At 37.1% G+C, this 21,670-nt stretch overlaps 1 protein-coding gene across 7 annotated transcripts in view; it reads right to left on the bottom strand.

The window, feature by feature from the left end:
* LOC145987689 (sushi, von Willebrand factor type A, EGF and pentraxin domain-containing protein 1) overlaps positions 1-21,670 on the bottom strand; it is a 142,567-nt gene that overhangs the window by 33,521 nt on the left and 87,376 nt on the right. For all 7 annotated transcript variants that reach the window (XM_083122235.1, XM_083122234.1, XM_083122231.1 and 4 more), the window contains exons 3-5: positions 18,013-18,225; positions 8,900-9,120; positions 2,492-2,703 (exon numbers count right to left, since the gene is read on the bottom strand). In XM_083122235.1, coding sequence (XP_082978361.1) covers positions 2,492-2,703; positions 8,900-9,120; positions 18,013-18,225 — 646 coding nt within the window. The remainder of the gene's footprint in view (positions 1-2,491; positions 2,704-8,899; positions 9,121-18,012; positions 18,226-21,670) is intronic.

The following is a 21,670-nucleotide window of genomic DNA, read 5'->3' as shown; positions in this document are numbered from 1 at the left end:
GTGTCAACTGGAAAAGAGCTGTTGTTTTCTATTGATAACCACCTAAAGTTAACACTAACTTTTATTAAATTATAATAAACCTCATATGTTTCAGAGCAACCTGTGGGGGCAAGGAGCCATTCCCCCTGGAAATAAATGTCAACCACAAATTATATATTTCACACACATATTTTCATTTAAGTCACAATCAGTAGCGGCTTCTGCCCATTCGCACGTGCACACCCAAATAAATCTGTAATGCAGATCATTATTATTATACTTATTTATTGAACTCTATCTCCTTCGAAACATCAAGTGTTCCCACGCCGCTCCACCAAGAGAGATGGTGGAGAAGTCTGCGATCCGTGATATCAACCCGCGTAGACAAGGCCGCGATCGGGGCTGGAACACAATGATAGTTTCGCTCACTATGACGCTGTTGCAGCACTCGCGTAGAGGACGCTGATTGGGTGTTTTGCCTTGAGCGCCGTGTGAGGGGAGGTTGCATCATTTAGGAAGGCCGTGAATGCAGTGATCTGTGTGCGAGCAAATGTAGTGTTGCAAACCCATTCCATTGGAGATCGTGTAACGCAGTCGATGCAACCCATACATCATCGCAAATTGAGGGATTTTTTTATGGAAGGGAAATTTCGATGGTATATTGTCCCGAACATAACGGGGGAAGAAAAGGAGGAGAGGGGGGAGGGCAACTGAAACCAAAACGGGTGTTTTAAACATGCCTTTGCTTCGTTCATCTTGGTCAAAATAAACGGCCTCTGTGGCGCAGTAGCCGAATTATCAACCCGCGGGGAGGGAGTGTGCATCAAATAGTCAGCTGTTTTGCATTGTGTGGCTGTTACTGCGTTACAAAATTATTTAACGCTGTCAAAAGGTAGTTCCTGTTTCAGTGCAAAGTGTTTGATTTCATGATGAATAGGGAAACTGTACATAGCGAAAGCAGACTTAACGTTATTGAATTTTTGGAGGGAAATTAACTACAAAGCCTGTAGCAACTGCAGTAATATATGGATACGGCGGAAGAGAAGAAAAAATCTGAAGTACGATTACGAAGCAGGGCAGTGTGAACTTAGTAAGTACTGTTATTTGCTTTAACATTTATTATTCTCTTGATTTCGCTTGATTTGCTTGGTTTGATCAGTCTGTCATTAGAAATAAACAACAGCTAGATAGATTACAAGTGATTTCCTCCATGTGGTAGTTGGACCGGCTTCTTTGGTGTATGCCAATGTTATTATTCTCCTTGTTTTTTAATATCAGCAGAGCTGGAGAGAAAGTTTTTACGAAATATTTTGCTAATCGATAATAGTATTGATATTGTAGATCGGTGTTTCTATGTTTTGAGTGATTTTGTCAGGTTATCGAATGCTGAATTACACACTGCACAATAACATCGCTCTTCTCGTGATTGGCTGGATAATTTCCGAAATATTTGAAATTTGTAAAAAAAATCGTGTTAGAAAAGTCATGAAATACGTATAACTCTGTCATAGCCCCATTTTCAGTGAAATGTGGTCAAAACTTGGGTTGCCAATATATTAAGCTTCATTATATACGCAAAAACGTGTGTGAGTATTTCACAGGGGTGGTATAACACTTTCTGGACGATAGACTGAAGTGCACACCCGTAGAGCCAGACCACGAGCCGCCACTGGTCACAATAATTTGCATTAATTATTATAGAAGGCTGGCAGTTACAAGTAAGACTAGTACAGATCATTGCAGAAATATTAGTTTGAAACTGAAACAGTGCTTTATGAGGGACGAATTCTTTTGCAGGTCTCTGTAGAAAAGGCTGCAGACACCTTTGCTTATTCTCAGAATATGGAAAAATTCTGAGTAAACTCTTATACTTAAGAAATTACTTGCTGCCAAACATTTGCTCACAAGAAATGTATATAATAAGATTGAAATTTTATTTCTACATAAATATGTTCGTTATTTTTGAAATGTGTAAAAGTAGCTTTGTTACAGTTACACGTTTTAAAAAAGTAACGTTTGATAGTTGCTCGAAAAAGTAACTGTTAGGTCTAGTTGTAGCTTCATTGCTAGTAAGATGTTACTTACAAATACTGGAATAATTAACTACAACTCTCTAGCAAACTAATAATTCCTTAAATAAATAAAATATAAACAAAAAAACAACAACAAAGGTGTCAACAAGATGGACATCCAGAAGGAAGACCACGCCCATCCCAGAAAATACTCGCAGATGTCAGCCTAAACTTCACAGAGGTAATTTCATTTTACTAAAATGGTTTTAGTAACATAAATTTGCATTATCATAAGGCGTTGATAATTAGGCTAGATGTAAGATTGGTAGTACAGGGTCATTGGAGGATATTGATAATCAGGAGGCAGGAGTGTTTTGGAGAAATATTGTCATGCTTGCCCCTTTCTCCGGAAAATGTCTTATTTGACCCTCCTGGGAAAAGCTCTGTTGAAGTCGATGGTCGGCGGTGTAGCCTCCTAGTCCATAGTTTGAAATCTGTACCTGTGTCTTCGCCACAATTCCCAGCTGATGAATCCTTGTAGTGCAGGATTGCTCTCGTCCACAAGAGAGCCTCCACGACTGCGACAGAAATTCAGAGCTTCCCTGAAAGTGAGAGGCTGCCTGTTGTAGAAGATGTAGCATTTCCCATTGTAGGTGGCCGTGCTCCCTGGTGGCTGGTCTCTGAACTGAGGGCAGCGCTCTATTGGCAAGGCCTGAAATATAGGATAAATGTCGTCCATAAAACATTTCCATCAGTATTAACATCAACATCATTTCAAAAATTGTCTCCCATTGAGCATGTTTCCAACAAATCATGTTTCGTCCTGTCAAATAAACCATCAGAATCCAGCACTTCAAACTTCCCGGGCAACAAATTACGTATAAAACTAATAAAAACAGTACTAATTTTTTCAAATTGTTCCTTATCTCTAATAGTTACATTAGGTGTAAATTTCGATAAGACTGCACAAGACCAATCCTCATCAAACTGTTTACTAACTAACCGTTAAAATAGCTGTAAGAAGTTGAAATTTGTTAAACAATAGAAACTTACATCAGCCCTGTTGTTCTACACGTGTCCGTTGTTGAGTTTCAATTAAATATAATTGTATTATACATATATTAAAATATCACTCTAGCTCAATTAGGGGCAGAGCGTCCCTTTGAAAATATTTTGTTTTTTATGAAATTTCCACGCGTTTTTTTTTAAATGAAAATTTGTCGATTATAGCGCCATCTATCACGAATCGAAAAAAAATGTTTCAGACAAAACTTATGTATTTTTTCCGTAAAATCCGAATCTGTAATAAAAAATAGGGGTTTCTATTTGAAATTTCAAAGTTGCCCCCGCCCCACCTACAAGAGGGGGAGGGGGTGTTCTTTTGTTACACCACTAAACTCCCCCCCCCCCAAACTATCAACTTTTTATTTGGAACATTTTTTTGTAGGATGATTGTTTTCAAGATATTCAAATGATTCAGGTTAAAAAAATCACCCAGTATATATATATGATTGCAGCCCTTCTAACAATAAGTAGCATGAGCCGCCACTGTGAAGCACCATTACAATCCCTCAGGCAATTTCGGAAACCCGTTATTAACGCGAGTGCCGAAGAAGTAACACGTTACTTCTCAAATCTGTCTGTCTGTGTGTGTGTGTGTGTCTAGTGTGTGAACCGTTACTTGATTTGGTTACAAGGTCCAGTGCCACATTAACGAGCTATTCTACATGAAAAAAGCTCTGCCATGGCACTTTTTCAACGAATAGTAATACCATTTACGTGGGCATGACTCCCGAGTTCTCCTACAAAGAAGAGATTAGTAGGTATCGGGGTTTGGGGGAAGGGCAGAAACAGTTACATAAACCAGGCAGACAGATGCTGCGTCAAAGAGGAAACTATGTTAAGACAGTTGACGGCGCTTCGTATGAATTGTTTGCTGTTCATTAGGCCTCTCCCACCTCTTTGAAGAAAGCCAAGTGCCAAACGTTTGCAACAGATGGCTGCTACATCATAGCGGTGAGGTGGATTATTGCTTCATCATTGAGCTCGATGAACCCTAATAAAAATGGTTGGCGACAGTGTTGGCATAACAGATTAGCATAAAGACCTAGGACGCATATAAAAAGTAGCCAGAAATCACTTTTAGCAAGTTAGACACACACAAAACATATTTCAATTTCAGCTCCCATCCAACGTCCGTAAAGAGCCATTACATAGCGTAATTAACGTAATTTTCATTACTCAATTTGCAGAAGGACATCCTGTATATGTGGTGCACGCAACTTCAATTTATAAATATTACATACATGTTCATACGGTGTCGTTTATACATCGTGTGCCTAATCTTCAATGTATATACATATATGTGATTAAATATACATATTTAAATAAAAAGCGGTTGCGTACCGTTTTTGTAAATTGACGCAAACTGGCAAATTGTAAATATGATTAAATTTAAAATTTCATTTCATTAAATTTTATTAAAAAATTAAAATGAACTCTCAAATTTAATTTTTATTAATTGTCTTTGAAATTTGACGGCAACAGTGTAGATAAAGAATTCCTATATATATTTTTGGGGGGAGGAAGACGTAGACCTAACTTGATTACCTAGACTGAAAAATATTAATTAGAATATTGATATTATATTATAATTATTAATTTTAGGTCATTCATGGGGTTTCGCAAATAATACGTGCATTTTATTTATTTTTGCATAATATGTTAGCGACATTTAGGTCATTAAAAGTTTCGTTCTTTTGCTGTTATTTCGAGATTCGAGACGAGGATGATGATGGATACATCGAAACGAGAGCGAAACAGTCAAACAGGTTTCTTCATTCACGAGACGAGACAAGATTGTTCTTCTCGTCATTTCTCGGTGCCACCCGTACTGCCAAACACCTAAAGGAAGTTAAACACAATGCACCAGGTTATGCAGTGTTAATTTTACATTACAGTTACCCTATTTTGATTGGGGACGGAGTTCCCTTCGGAGAACACAAAGAATCTGTTGTTTCGAGGAACTAGCCAAAAGTGAAAATTGAACCAAATCTGGTTCTAAAAAGAACCCAGTTGGCAACATTGGTCGACGCCTTTTGTGATAAAAGTCACCTCTACCTCTTCCTACGAGCGCTGAGTAATCCAGCAAGACAGATGCTCGTCCTAACTGTGAAGAGGAGGAAGCCAGCGTAACAACTTTCAAAAGAGACCTTGCTTTGCATAAACTTACATTGCGAAGCACTATTACACAGGGTGGTCTTTCAAGTTTTACGGTTAGGTAACGTTTTCCCGTAAGTCAAGGCCGTTTGAAGATGTGTTCCGGGAACTAGAGGAGCGGGCTTTGAGGCCTAGAAGGTACCGATGGAGCAAAAATAAAAAATAAAGATTTGGAAAAGCAGGAACGGCTCAAGATAAAATTTTCACCCGGACACCTACTGCTGCTTTCCACCTTCGTCCAATAAAGACATGACCATGTTATAATATTTACGGTTTTAATTACTAAAAATAATTATTTTTTAAATACTTTAATTGTTACTGTTAATTTGATTTATTTTACTTCGCTTTTCTGCCACTTTTGGCTAATCGCGAAGATGAGGATGTGTGACGATATGATGAAATTGATGACGGGACACTCACAAAGAACATCTATGCCCAGACCGGGATTCTAACCCGGAATGTTAGTTAAATAACACGTTTATTGTAGGTATGTGTTTATTTAATACCTACATGATACCATCAAAATAACAGTAATATCTTAGTTGAAATTGCTACATGATTTTGCAATATACTCATTATGTTAGGCAGTAATAACTTCAATTAATTATTGTCTACATAAATCCAAATTTCTAATAGAAATAGCCATGTTTTTATGTAGTCAGAAATAAGATTTTACGGTAGTCAAGCGGAACGCCCCTGAATTCGGGAGTTCAAAAAAAAAAGAGGCAATTAAAAAATTGATGTTGGCAGTATTGTATTTAGGTCTGAGCCACCGAATGACCTGGAACAGAAAAATATTGCCTACCATCAATTAAATGTTAACACAACTCTTGTATTGTAAACGATTCAAGATATACCAATGATTTCACGCCAAGTGTATTTTTCACGGTTTTGTTATGCTAGATCTAAAGTCCTCTTAATTTACAAAATTTGGAACGTACGCAGCGGCAACTCTTCAAGACAGCTAAACTTACTCTTGGATATACAGGGTGATCCGTTTGGGCACGGATAAAATAAAATGGATGTGAAATTGTTTTGGTCAAATGTACGTAATTACCTGAAATATTGTACCTAGGTATACAAAAGACTGAAAGGTGGGAAGTTTTTATTTTTATACACTACTAACAGTTTAGTACAGTTTTCAGTTTTCTACATGGCGCCCATTGCGAACTCTGCACAACTCATAACGGTGATTCAATTCATTCCACGTCTGGTGTAACATCTCTGGGGCGATTCTGTCGAAAGCTTGTGTGATTTTGAGTTTCAAATCATCAATGTCTATGGGTTTCTGTGAATAGACAGTGTTTTGACGAAACCCCAGACGAAGAAGTCGGGAGGGGTTAAATCTCACACTTAGTATATCAAAAGACACATTTAGCTCGCTGGTTCGTAAACGCCATTTTAACAATAACGAATCAGTTTAAACTTTAGTGTTGCCAACACACTACAGCAAAATTCCCATGTTTCAAGCACGAAAACACAAACATGAAAATTTTCCTACTATCACATTTACGTTTCTATTAATGTTTTATTTTATCCATACCCAAATGGATAACCCTGTATATTTTCATGCAGTTTTGTCTTGGATTCAAATAGCTGTCATGAATTTGTGAGCGGACAAGTTTGTCCACAATATTTTTATTCTCCTTCATATGACGGGAGGGTGATTCGTAATCACAATCATTGTTTTTGTTGCTGACTTATTCAGCTTCAGAATGAGTTGTTTTGTTGTGTTGTTTACCTGTAGGTTATGTTGTTTGGGTAAACTATGGGATTACCCAGATATGAATACGTTCAATTAACATTTTATCATATTAATCCACCGGAGCAAATTTTCCAATTACAAATACGGTTATAAGAAGATTTAAACACGATTCATAATTTCAGGATTTTTTTTAGAGTATTTGCTCAGATGTTAAATGAGGAAGTGGTATGTCTATAGGGTGGTATAACCTCCGCCCCTTTATTCTGCGCAAGAATGATATATTTTCTCAATTTTTTTTTACATCGCGAATGTATTTTCTTTTATATGGGAACGAGAGATGTAATGTGTTATTCCCCCGCTGTGAAATTTCAAAAAATACTTTCTTCGAATTTGTCGATGTCGGTCAAAGTTCTACGTCATTGTGTGAGGAACGAGTTTATATCCACCATTTTGAAATATCGCCACCCCCACGAAAGCGCAATAATTTGGTGCACCGACGTGTTTCGTACTCTACAAGGGATGTGTACTATAAGGTCCGGGTGCTCATCCATCGGTTTTGAGTTTTCTACGATAGTTCTGTCCTGGGTGTAACTTGACACAACTTGGGGAGGGGGGAGCAGCATCAAACTTGGTTAGTTGTTAAATAGCTGTCACGTTTCCGGAATTACAAATACAGTAATCCCTCGGTAATCCGACAGATATCAGACCAGGGGACTGCCGGATTAACGAAAACGCCGGATTAGTGGAGGTTCATTTAAAAAAACAGATTTTAATAGCAAAACCTATGCTTATTGCACAAAATATTAGGGGACATCTGTAGGGACATTTTTCACTCACAGCAATATACTCAACTAACACTGAGACAAAAAAACGGTGCACGTGAGGTAGCGTGTGCAACAATGACGCGTACAGTGACCGCTATACTGAGCATAGTGTTTACCTCGTGCCAAGGTCTCGTCTCTGACACCAACATGCAGTAACTTGTTTTCCCTTTCACGCTCTCCACTCGCTCAACACCGGACTACTGGAGGGCCCGGAATGGCGAAGTGCCGGATTATAGAGGGACCACTGTATTACTCTTTATTACTTTACTCCTGAGGTCTCAGGAGGTTAACAAAACTTGCAAATTTGAACAAACCTTAATTTTTTTTTAGGGCTACCCATTGCCCTCATCAAGTTACGCCTATGATTCTGTTTGAGATTGACCATCGCAGAGCAGATGATTGAATTGTATGCAATGCGCCATCCTCTTGTGTGTGGTGGGTTGCCTAACATTAAGGGGTTTAATGATGCGTGTCTCTCTCTCAATCTGTTTCTCTGCATTTGTGTGTGTGTGTGTGTGTGTGTGTGCTTCTCTTCCCTTTCTTTCTCCTTCTCTCTCTCTCTCTCCCTATTTCTGTCTCTGTAGGCTCATTTCTTACTATATACCTCTCCCAACCCGTTTCTCTGTATTTTTATCTCTGTGGTGTTTCTTTTCCTCTTCCTGTCTTCTCTATTGGTTTTCTCTTTATTTCTCTCGACGCTCTGCTTCTTTGTAGAACTTACCGGGCCCCCTTTTTTCTTTTTTTCTTTTTTGAAAGTGCAATATAGGAAAATGTAGCAAAGTGTTGGCGTTTTACATCCGAGAATATTAAGTTTCTGGCTTCTTAAATTGACTTGTGAAATAAAATATTGTGACCCTACTTTAACAATATTTCTGATTTCGTGTTCAACACAATGTACCGTTCCAAGACGTTGATGACAGTGGTCCACGTACTCTCAACGATCAAAATCTTAAGGATTGAAAATTTTGGACACTGTTAAGGTTTCTTGCGAAGTTAACGGATGATGGACACTCCCAAAGAACCAGCATGCCCAGGTCGTGATTCGAATCCGGGACCCCTCGCGTCGTAGCGCTCTGTGCTAACCACTCCGCCACGAAGGTCGGCATTTCTCCAACGGTATTAGCAAGTTCACCATAAAAGCACCCTGCAGATAGACTCACCTGGTCAGTGTAGACAAATGCTTCGCAGATGGAGAGCTGGCTGGGCGTTCCAGACTCCAGGTGGACGCTGACGAAGGCTCCGGGCATAGGGGGGTTGCAGGGGAGGAACAGGGGCTTCCCCTCCTCCAGTACGCCGGTGAACCTGTTGCAGATGGGGTTGCTTCCCAGATCGGGCCGGTTGTTACCCACTCGCACTACAATGGTAGCGGGCTTGTTTATGCCTGAAAAACAAATTTGAAAAAATAAATAATTTAAAAAAATTTTCATAACAAGTACGAGATAAAGCTTGTGAAATATTACTGCTATTTCCTTAAATATCTGTTTATTGTCCCTAATTATCTTAAATATCTGTTTGTTGCAGTGGCGTATACTGAGTCAAAGGTCTGGGCTATCTCACTATGTCACAAGGTCCTAGGCTATGAATAGAAATACGTTTACCAACTCCTAAGAAATGAGGTTGCCAACTCCTAAGAAATGAGGTTGCCAACTCATAAGAAATCAGGTTGCCAACTCATAAGAAATCAGGTTGCCAACTCATAAGAAATCAGGTTGCCAACTCATAAGAAATCAAGTTGCCAACTCATAGGAAAACAGGTTGCCAACTCATAAGAAATCAGGTTGCCAACTCATAAGAAATCAGGTTGCCAACTCATAAGAAATCAGGTTGCCAACTCATAAGAAATCAGGTTGCCAACTCATAAGAAATCAAGTTGCCAACTCATAGGAAAACAGGTTGCCAACTCATAAGAAATCAGGTTGCCAACTCATAAGAAATCAGGTTGCCAACTCATAAGAAATCAGGTTGCCAACTCATAAGAAATCAAGTTGCCAACTCATAGGAAAACAGGTTGCCAACTCATAAGAAATCAGGTTGTCAACTCCTAAGAAATCAAGTTGCCAACTCATAAGAAAACAGGTAGCCAACTCCTAAGAAATCAGGTTTCCAACTCATAAGAAATCAGGTTGCCAACTCATAAGAAATCAGGTTGCCAACTCATAAGAAATCAAGTTGCCAACTCATAGGAAAACAGGTTGCCAACTCATAAGAAAACAGGTTGCCAACTCATAAGAAATCAGATTGCCAACTCATAAGAAATCAGGTTGCCAACTCATAAGAAATCAGGTTGCCAACTCATAAGAAATCAAGTTTCCAACTCATAGGAAAACAGGTTGCCAACTCATAGGAAATCAGGTTGCCAACTCATAGGAAATCAGGTTGCCAACTCATAAGAAATCCGGTTGCCAACTCCATCATCTCACTGATACGAATAATTTTATTTACAATTTGTGATAGATTTTTCTCCTGTATTTTATTCTCTAGACTTCAGGCTTCGCAGATAGCCTAGCTAGCCTAGAATATACGCTCCTGGTTTGTTGACTTTGATGTGTTACAAGTTGCTTATATTTGATGGCAGTAATAAAGAAAATAACAAATATAAAATAAATGTGGATAAAAAATAAAAATCACATTATATAAGCACAAGTTCCATTTCTAAATAGGTACATTAAACTAAATTTAACTCATGCATAGATTTGAAGAAAGGATGTCTGAGATGATGTGGGAATCTCCGTGGAGGAGTGGTTAGCACAGCGGGCTACGACACCAAAGGTTCCGGGTTCGAATCACGGTCTCGAAATGGGTGTTCTTCGTGAGTGTCCATTAATTTCATCATATCATCACTCGTCCCAATCGTCGTGATTAGCCAAAAGTGACAGATAAACGACGCTAAGGCCAGCCGCACACCGCATCCGACGCGACGAGTCACGACGAGTGATTTTGTTGCAAACCTACTCGAAGGAACGCACACGGGACGATACAATCGACTCGAGTCATCTCGAGTCACGTTGCGACAAGACAGTGAAGGTCCCGGGAATTTGGTTTCGGAGGAGCACGATGCGACAAAACACTGTGCGCATGCGCGAATCCTTTCCTTAATAAGGACAAAATTGACGTGCTATGGAATGAGGTGGCACAGGAGATGAAATACATTACGTCAAAGAAATAGACTTGTTAGAAATTATCTTGTAATGTACAAAACATTTCATAAATTGTACAAGAAAACGATGTTCAGGGCAGTTTGATATTTATTCCTCGAATAACTATGTGGTTGCAGTAAGCGAATTAAACTTTTTCCTTTTTTGGAGGGAAGCAGCGTTTAAAGTGAGCCGCAATGCACCCGAACTCCATTCTGGCAAAACTCAGTTCCTGCTGCGACATTGGACATCCATTTTATTTATTTAATGCACCATACAAAAGTCCATTCTTTGTTACATTAATTCTTGTAAAGAATAGATGAAATGGATAAAAACTAAATTTGTCTCTTGTCGGTGGAAATGTAGAAAAAATAATATATTGCGGTGAGTACTATTCGTTTAAGATGCAAACGAGAACCTAATTTCCTGAAATGACAGATGTCATAGATCTTGTGTTTATACATTTACTTTAGATGCAATAATAAAAAAAATAAATGCTTTTTTTCAGGCGTACCGGTAACCTTTATATGTGAGAATGAAACTAAAAGAATTTTATTTTAACGAAAGAAGTGTGTGTGTGTGTGTGTGTGTGTGTGTGTGTGTGTGTGTGTCTGTGTGTGTGTGTGTGTGTGTGTGTGTGTGTGTGTGTGTGTGAGTACATGTATGCATGATCATTAGACCTCGGATTTTTAGGTTCTAAAAATGTACTTTTAGGTTCCTCAAATAGGTTCTAAAATCCTGAAATAGGTTCTAAAAATCCTGAAATAGGTTCTAAAAATCCTGAAATAGGTTCTAAAAATTCTAAAATACGTTCTAAAAATCCTGCAATAGGTTCTAAAAATCCTGAAATAGGTTCTAAGAATCCTGAAATAGGTTCTAAATATTCTAAAATAGGTTCTAAAAATCCTGAAATAGGTTCTAAAAATCCTGAAATAGGTTCTAAAAATCCTGAAATGGGTTCTAAAAATCCTGAATTAGGTTCTAAAAATCCTGAAATAGGTTCTAAAAATCCTGAAATAGGTTCTAAAAATCCTGAAATAGGTTCTAAATATTCTAAAATAGGTTCTAAAAATCCTGAAATAGGTTCTAAAAATCCTGAAATAGGTTCTAAAAATCCTGAAATAGGTTCTAAATATTCTAAAATAGGTTCTAAAAATCCTGAAATGGGTTCTAAAAATCCTGAAATAGGTTCTAAAAATCCTGAAATAGGTTCTAAAAATCCTGAAATGGGTTCTAAAAATCCTGAAATGGGTTCTAAAAATCCTGAAATGGGTTCTAAAAATCCTGAAATAGGTTCTAAAAATCCTGAAATAGGTTCTAAAAATCTTGAAATAGGTTCTAAAAATCCTGAAATAGGTTCTAAAAATCCTGAAATAGGTTCTAAAAATTCTAAAATACGTTCTAAAAATCCTGAAATAGGTTCTAAAAATCCTGAAATAGGTTCTAAGAATCCTGAAATAGGTTCTAAATATTCTAAAATAGGTTCTAAAAATCCTGAAATGGGTTCTAAAAATCCTGAAATGGGTTCTAAAAATCCTGAAATAGGTTCTAAAAATCCTGAAATAGGTTCTAAAAATCCTGAAATAGGTTCTAAGAATCCTGAAATAGGTTCTAGAAATTCTAAAATAGGTTCTAAAAATCCTGAAATAGGTTCTAAAAATCCTGAAATAGGTTCTAAAAATCCTGAAATAGGTTCTAAATATTCTGAAATAGGTTCTAAAAATCCTGAAATAGGTTCTAAAAATTCTAAAATAGGTTCTAAAAATCCTGAAATAGGTTCTAAAAATCCTGAAATAGGTTCTAAAAATCCTGAAATGGGTTCTAAAAATCCTGAAATAGGTTCTAAAAATCCTGAAATAGGTTCTAAGAATCCTGAAATGGGTTCTAAAAATCCTGAAATAGGTTCTAAAAATCCTGAAATGGGTTCTAAAAATCCTGAAATGGGTTCTAAAAATCCTGAAATAGGTTCTAAAAATCCTGAAATAGGTTCTAAAAATCCTGAAATAGGTTCTAAGAATCCTGAAATAGGTTCTAGAAATTCTAAAATAGGTTCTAAAAATCCTGAAATAGGTTCTAAAAATCCTGAAATAGGTTCTAAAAATCCTGAAATAGGTTCTAAAAATCCTGAAATGGGTTCTAAAAATCCTGAAATGGGTTCTAAAAATCCTGAAATGGGTTCTAAAAATCCTGAAATAGGTTCTAAAAATCCTGAAATAGGTTCTAAAAATCTTGAAATAGGTTCTAAAAATCCTGAAATAGGTTCTAAAAATCCTGAAATAGGTTCTAAAAATTCTAAAATACGTTCTAAAAATCCTGAAATAGGTTCTAAAAATCCTGAAATAGGTTCTAAGAATCCTGAAATAGGTTCTAAATATTCTAAAATAGGTTCTAAAAATCCTGAAATAGGTTCTAAAAATCCTGAAATAGGTTCTAAAAATCCTGAAATAGGTTCTAAGAATCCTGAAATAGGTTCTAGAAATTCTAAAATAGGTTCTAAAAATCCTGAAATAGGTTCTAAAAATCCTGAAATAGGTTCTAAAAATCCTGAAATAGGTTCTAAATATTCTGAAATAGGTTCTAAAAATCCTGAAATAGGTTCTAAAAATTCTAAAATAGGTTCTAAAAATCCTGAAATAGGTTCTAAAAATCCTGAAATAGGTTCTAAAAATCCTGAAATGGGTTCTAAAAATCCTGAAATAGGTTCTAAAAATCCTGAAATAGGTTCTAAGAATCCTGAAATAGGTTCTAAAAATCCTGAAATAGGTTCTAAAAATCCTGAAATGGGTTCTAAAAATCCTGAAATGGGTTCTAAAAATCCTGAAATAGGTTCTAAAAATCCTGAAATAGGTTCTAAAAATCCTGAAATAGGTTCTAAGAATCCTGAAATAGGTTCTAGAAATTCTAAAATAGGTTCTAAAAATCCTGAAATAGGTTCTAAAAATCCTGAAATAGGTTCTAAAAATCCTGAAATAGGTTCTAAAAATCCTGAAATAGGTTCTAAATATTCTAAAATAGGTTCTAAAAATCCTGAAATAGGTTCTAAAAATCCTGAAATAGGTTCTAAAAATCCTTAAATAGGTTCTAAATATTCTAAAATAGGTTCTAAAAATCCTGAAATAGGTTCTAAAAATCCTTAAATAGGTTCTAAAAATCCTGAAATAGGTTCTAAAAATTCTAAAATAGGTTTTAAAAATATTAAATTTGACTAAAAGAATCCTGAAGTACGTAGGTTCGAAAGAAACGTAAAATTGTTTTAGTTCCTGAAAAATACTAATTAGATACAATTGTTAAAAACAAAATTTCAAAGGGACCGTGAGAAATTTTAATAGATATATAACCATCAAAAATATTAATTTTCTAACCAAATGTTTATTTCTATGCATCATTTTCAAAACGATCCACTAATTGTTGTAAAATTAATACTTGTATCATTAGCAATTTTTCTCTCCAGAGTATGTTTCAAACAAGAGAACAAATACCTCTGTGTGATGTAACAATAATATAAAACCTTAAAAAATATACAAAAACTTAAGAAAAGGTTTGATTTGGGCACAAAAACCTAAAATAGGTTCTAACAAGCAAAATAGGTTATTTTGGACACTATAAAATTCATCAGTTGTTGCATTTTTTAATGAAACGCTGATGTAACTTTTTATTTCTCATTTACCTGCAAAGGAAAAAATAGGTTAAATACCTAAAATCAGAGGCCTAATGATTATTTATATACCACAATATTTAGAGCAGTTCTTATGATAAACACAATAACAAATAATAACAACAAACTAACTTGTACTGAAAACTTTCTTTCCAGAAAGAAACACTGATAAGAATAATTAATATTTGTTTCGTTTTGTCGGAAGGAAAGTGACTCGTCGTGTCGCTTTGTGTCCCGTCGTGTTGCGTTGCGTTGCGTCGCGTCGTGACTCGTTGTGTCAGATCCGGTGCGCGGCTGGCCTAAATAAGAAATGGCAAATCCATGACATGAATTAACGAATTTCATCTTTGGTTGCGGTGTGAAAGTTTAAGGATTTAATTTTTACAAAATGTAGCTCTCATCTATTGCAGTTCCTTTTTGGCGGGGGGAGGGCCCTGGTTCATACTGGCCCCTGTTTACCGTCGCCACTGGCTCTATGTTAATGTATACATCAGTTAGTGTGCAAATTGCTTTTGGTTTACATTTTATACTTTTTATATTTATTATTTCTAGTCTTGAGGCAATATCGAGAATTGACATTCGAGAACGAGACAACAATGCAGTCATGGACAACTTGTCGAGCAGCCTGATTGGATGCTGTAATTCCACCACTATCTCCTACGAGCATTGATGCGTTACTTTCCTTCCTCCAGAAACACGCACCGCAACAGCCGTGCGGTGCCATGCTAAGGAAGGGGGGGGGGGGGCGCTTGTACAGGCTGTAACTGATACTGTTTGCGTTGAAATTCCGAATCGGAAGAAAACTATTTTCCGGAGAAATCAACGTATCTCCTGCATTTTCCGATGAGAAAAATCAGCTGGCGGGACGTCATGCATTGTCGGAGAAAGCCAACAGTCAAGAGGGCAGAGAAGACGATCTACACCCAACTGTTGCCAACTCTGCTCCTTTGAAACCAAAACGGGCACATTCCCAGGGTTACCTGTATTTGTCAAACAATATTTACGTTTGCATTTTTCTACTGTTGAGTTAAGTGATCAGAAGAAATCACAAACTGTGTTTTTAAAGGAACAAGAACCTGCGAAGTTTTCAGAAAATCTCTTCCTTTTTAATACGTATTCGAAATCAAACATGTCATATCAAACATGAATATTCACTGGTAACTGTGTGTTAATATCTTTAATGTTACGATAGCATTGCATTTATTTGCGTATTTACGCTTACGTTTATCATTCTATGAGTTCTTTTTGTTATGATTTTTATTTTTCTAATGTGTTTTCTACATTGTATTACTTTTATTCTTTATTTTATTTATAACATAACAGCCAGTTATCAGTAAGAAATTCCACATTTTCATTACAAAATTTTGTAAACATAATACTTATATTGAAGAGGACATCCCAAAGAGAAATATAACATTTCATTTCAAACAAAAAATAAAAATACTCCAAATTCTCTAATTGAATAGGTTTACGTAGCTTCAATGAACAAAATTAAATTTATATCTGACAGCAAGAGAGAACATTGAAGAAATCATTTACAACATTATTAAGAAAACACGAAAGAAATCCGCTTGTTTTCAACGTCCCCCGAAATGCCTTCAAAATTTCTTGATTTGGTTTATTTTACTACGCTCTCTGCCACTTTTGACTAATCGCGAAGATGATATGATGAGATTGATAAAGGGACACTCACAAAGAACACCCATGCCCATGCCGGGATTCGAACCCGAGACCCCTACCGTTGTATCGCGCTGTGCCACGGAAGTCGGCTGTCTTCAAAATAACAGTACTAATAATAAAGCTTAAAGCTTTCTTTGTCTACAGAATTGGAATCGCAAAGGTCTATATTCATTTCCTACAGATGGAGCAGTAATTATTATTTAAATATCTGACCGCACTGTTTTCTAATAACAATTTTCATGAACCTTCAAGGTACTTGAATAATAAGAATGTAAATCGGACTGCCCATCAGCTCTTAAGGAAAGTGAGTGAAAACTAATTTAATTTTGACCTGCAAGAAATGTACAAACTGTCATCAAACATTTAAAACTTTTGCAAATTATTATGATGGAATCTCATGTCTAAACTGTGCCCCGAAACTCCTCTCGAAATTTAGTTTTTTCCACCGTTTGCATGTGGCTACCCTGTCTCTCTGGACATTCTTGAACAGGCTCCATAGATTATTTGGCATCAGGCGGTGTTTGATGTTTCACGCCTCTGTGATTCCACTCTCTCCTGCGGTGCCAATCTGGTGGCAGGGCCAACGATAAGCATCGACTTTATTAAAGGTCAAGACATTCTCCGGCTAAAACAATCGCTTTCTCCTTTCGAGATCACTGTCGAGATAAATCGATCATGAAGGAGTCGAGCACTGCTTTCCAGTGATACCAGATAAAGCAATTCCGTAGCCGGAGTGTTTTGACCTTGTGGCAGATCCTGGGAAGGAGCAACGCAATCACGACCAGGCCATCAACTGGGTCACGAGGTAATGACACCCTAAACAGATGGGAAGAAGAAAGTTGAAGTAATCCAGTAGGAGCCACGAGGGAAGAATACAATGGGGTCCCTGATAACAAATCTTTTGGAAATGTTGTCGCTTATCTGTTAGAGAGGGTTCGTAATAGAAAGTTCTTTTGTTTTTTGACAGAAGGGCTGCTTATACTGGACAGTGATGTTCGGTAGAATATGAAGCTACGTGTAAACTAAGGGTAAAACTAAAGCTTTTTCTTTTTTTGGGGGGGGGGAGACCTGAACTATCAACAGTGCCTACTTCTACCAACAAATGGATAGTGGAACAAAAATACCAAAAAAGAAATCCTCTCTCTGTTTTTCGTTCCGCATTTCTATTATTCTTGGTGTCTTTTTTATCTTCTTGTTTCTCTATATCCCTCTCTTTTACTTTCTGTCCTTCCATTTTTCTCTTTCGCTTCCCTGATACATTTTCAATGTTATTTACGTTCACTTCATGCACAGATAAGCTAATTGGGACTGGACCTAGAGTTTAGAATAGCATCCGAACCGATACGTATTTTTTTCGAACTAACTGATTTTTTCTTTGTTTTCTTGTTGTAATTCTAATTACCATTCCATAGTTCCACAGGGATTTTTTCCAGGTAGGAACAAGCAAGGTATTTTTCCGGAGGGTGGTGGGGTCAAACAAGTCATATTTTCCCCATAATAGTGTTGCTTGCTCAAACTACATCAGTTTGAAGGTATCATGTTTCTGCAACGCCCTTATCATAACTGCCATAAGTTACTGTGACTAAATAATTTTCCGGGGGGTGCCTTGCCCCCTTCCGGGCACCCATGTGCATTGCTGTATTTCTGTTATACAATATCAAAATGTTAAACAATTTGCTTTTATATATTCAAAAAATTGAACATTGCTAATTTCCCAGGAGGGTCAATTGACCTGTTTCACTCCTCCTCCCTCTAAAAAGAAAAAAATATATTTCTAAATCGACAGTAATTAACGTGCACTTACCGCAACAAGCTTTCCCAAAATCCAATCGCACCAGCTGCACCATGTACGGTTCAAGCAGGTTCACGTACCACCAAGGAACCCTTTCCAGGCCCGTCAGTGTGCACGTCTCCACATTGAAGAATGTGCTGGTGCTGCCATCTATCGCCTTCTGCGGAATCCCTCCTTGGTCCGTGCTGATCTGCATGGGGGCTTTTCCTGCTGCTACGTTCAGCACTGCAAAGAATGGAGAAAAGATACACGTTGAAACATGGTTTAACAGTTAGTTAACACGTTTGCTTAATTACTTAATTGGACAGAACACTAAAATATGCTTGAAACTTACTGGCAATTTTTAAATGGTTTTCTATACATAGAAAAAAGGATATTGTACAGTCACCGGCAATAAGCAACACACACAACGCCATGCAAGGAAGCGGGTCTTTCAGGCTGTAGGTGTTCCATTTTATTGCTGGCAATAAAAATGGGACACCTAGATCCTGAAATATTCGCTTACCTGCAAGGCGTTATGTGTGTTGCCTAAATCTACGGCGATGGTATAAGTTGCCATTGAAAAAATGCTATTAAGATTCACTTATCACAGTAGAGTTAGGCAACACACATAACACATTGAACATTTTAGGATCTAGGTGTGTCAGGGTTAAAACCTTAAGGGGAAGAGTGACAATTTCCTCTCTTTGAGGCATCTGTGGAGCACTGTTACCAATTTAGCTCTTTTGGGGCCAAATCTGACTCTTTCGTGCACTCGTTTGGCTGTGAACTATGGCACCCGCCCCCTGCCCCACTATGATGCCATCACTAACCCCGGCCCACATGGACAAACTTTTGCCTATACATTTTGCACGTGACGTGATATTATATATTGGCTGCGTCGCCCCACCGCCTTAGCTGAGGTGAAGATGACAATATTGTTATCCGGTAATCCCTTATTTTCGATTTCATATAACTATCGGTGGATTATTGAGATGGGTGATGCCGTCAGATGTAGACGGTGAAAACTAAAGTTACCGGTAATATCAGCGCCCCCTTCCCCCACACACACCCACCATTGACAACTAACATTACCATGGAAGGCACTTTATCCACCCTTCCTAAATCAAGCTCCTTGAAAGTAAACTTTAGCTCAATTTAAGGTCTAATTTAGGTCTTTTATGCACATCAGGTTTGGCAACACTGCCAGGATGGCCGTAGGAAGCAAGGAGAAATGCATTACGCTTATGGGAATTATTTTATTCGTTTTCTTGGGGATATCAACCTTCCGATGGCGAAAAAAACGTATGATCGAGTAGAGGATCCATTGAAGATGATATTTTAGCTAGAAAGAGTCGAAACTCCCATTCGTTTAGCCGTAACTTGACTTTGAAGTTGTTTCTCCATAAGGAATACATGGGATTCTGTAAATACTTATTCATCATATTTTTCAAACATGGTATCTAGCTTAATAATCAACTTTAAAAACTGCTTTCACTTGCAACATGGGGAGAAATTCATACTCTCAAATTATGCGTGGATTTTCTTTAGTAGCAGTGCCCTATCCGACGACCTTTAAATAAATGCATGCCTGGTGCGAAATTGTCACACCTCACCTTAATGTAACTGAAAACCTAAACCGTATTAGGATGTGCACCATCAAGAAAAAGCTCAAATAATATAACTTGGGAGGCATTCATTTCATCATGTATGCACAACCCACTTTTACAATGTACATTAATTGGCGTTAGTGTTTGGATAAGAAATCCTTGATACAATTTTTTCAAGAGTTCCGAAGATCTTTCTGCGCTCAAAGTTGCAAAATCCTTTACCTGGTTCAGTTCACTGTTACAATTTCAAAATCCAGCGATTATTCAACACACGGTTATCGTGACAGGAATCTTGTAATGTAATATTGACGTAACAATGAAGTGTTTTTTAAAGATGGCAGTGCATTATGATGGATGCTATTTGCTGGTTGAATCTCAATGACTAAATTCGGATAATTTATATTTGTTCTTCATCTTCAGGAATCTACAATTCAAGCAGTGTACGTTATTTCAACGAATGGATTGGAGGTTAACACCCTCTTTGCCTTAAGTGTTCTTTGCCATAAGTGTTCTATTTTTATCTAAAGATTTAGTTTTTGAGAATTTCTCTGCTGTACAGAACATAATTTTATGGAGGCATTATCGTAGTAACATTTAACAAACAAGATCTTTCAGTCTCGAGTAACGTAGTTTTCTTGTTTTATTAGACATCAAATGAAGTAGGATTAAAATGAAGTAGAATTAAAATCAATACAAATTAAATGTTATTTTTCAATATTAAAAATTTCTCGCACCCTTTTTTTAAAACTCCCTCTCTAACTAACCAGTGATGTGCGTCTACGCGTAAACAACGATAGTCTACATTTTACACGTAGACTATCTGTATTTTATACACTTAGATTACGTAATCTATGTAAACAACATGGCGAAAGGTGATAACTTAGTAAAGGGCGTCGTGGAAGTAAAACAAAATTATACTGCGTATCAGTTGCTGATGTGTGATCAGAACTTTTCATACTCTTTCTTCCTAATTCGAACAATTTCTCACCTAGGAAGAAACCTAGTATAGGATATATTCTAGTGTTTCATGGGGAAAAGACCACTTTTGCCTCACGACTGCCATCTGTTGTTGTTTTTTGCATGCTATTTATATTCTTCCATAGTTGATAATAGAAGAGAAGAGAAATTTGTTGTAAATAGGATTTTTTTCATTTCGTTAGGAACCAATATAGTTGAAAATGTCAATTTCCTTTCATGAAACCCTTGAAAATTAATTTTAATGCACTTTAGATTGTATACGTAGTCTATGTAAACTACAACCCAATGTAATCTACGCGTAGATTACGTGAAGACAACGCATGTAGACGTAAACTTATAGTCTACGGCACATCACTGTAACTAACTCTCCCTCTTTCTTTCCACGTGATTATTTTCTTTCTCTCTCTCTCTCTCTCTCCCTTCCCCTTGCCCCTTGTATTGGTTATTCACTTCCCTTTCCCACACACACTCAAAACCCAACACTCACGCCCAGGCCGGAACTCGAACCCGGGAACTTCGGTGCCGAGATCGAAAGTCAACCACTTTACGCGTTCAGCCACCGAGCAAAATCACTCGAGGCGTCAGAAAATTGCCAGTAAGCAAAGAAAGAGAAATATTAACCCAGTCTTCGCTCACACCGTTAGGCGTACTTGTCGTTTCACACACTCTCTCAATAAACTGTAAAAGACAAGACAAAGTGGTTAATCATAAACATGTCCTTCGGCCATTTTCTACAACTTTCCAACGGTTGTGACTTACGGTTATAGGTTACGTAAAATTTACAATATTCTAATCGTTAAAATCTAACAGTCCACCTGTTAATTTACAAATACGGAACACGATTTTTTTTTATTTAAATATGATTATTTTATCATAAATAAAGACAGATAATGATTACAAATTAAAGTTTCGTGCACAATATTACAATTACATTAATTAAGGCAATAATGTAATGGCCCTTAATATTTTAAGAACGGTCGTGCTCATTTTCTTACAGGTTGTTTCTAGAGTTTGCCCTCCTAATAATATTCGATTAGTTAACTTGTTGTTAAATAGGGATGTTAATAAATAGGAAATTGCGAATCTTAGACCCGTCAACTTTT

This window comes from Lepisma saccharinum, chromosome 5, assembly GCF_977018435.1.
Source record: "Lepisma saccharinum chromosome 5, izLepSacc3.1, whole genome shotgun sequence".
Lineage (NCBI taxonomy): Eukaryota > Metazoa > Arthropoda > Insecta > Zygentoma > Lepismatidae > Lepisma > Lepisma saccharinum.
Note: the sequence above shows the minus strand (reverse complement) of the source record. Positions and strands in the feature narration are given on the sequence as shown.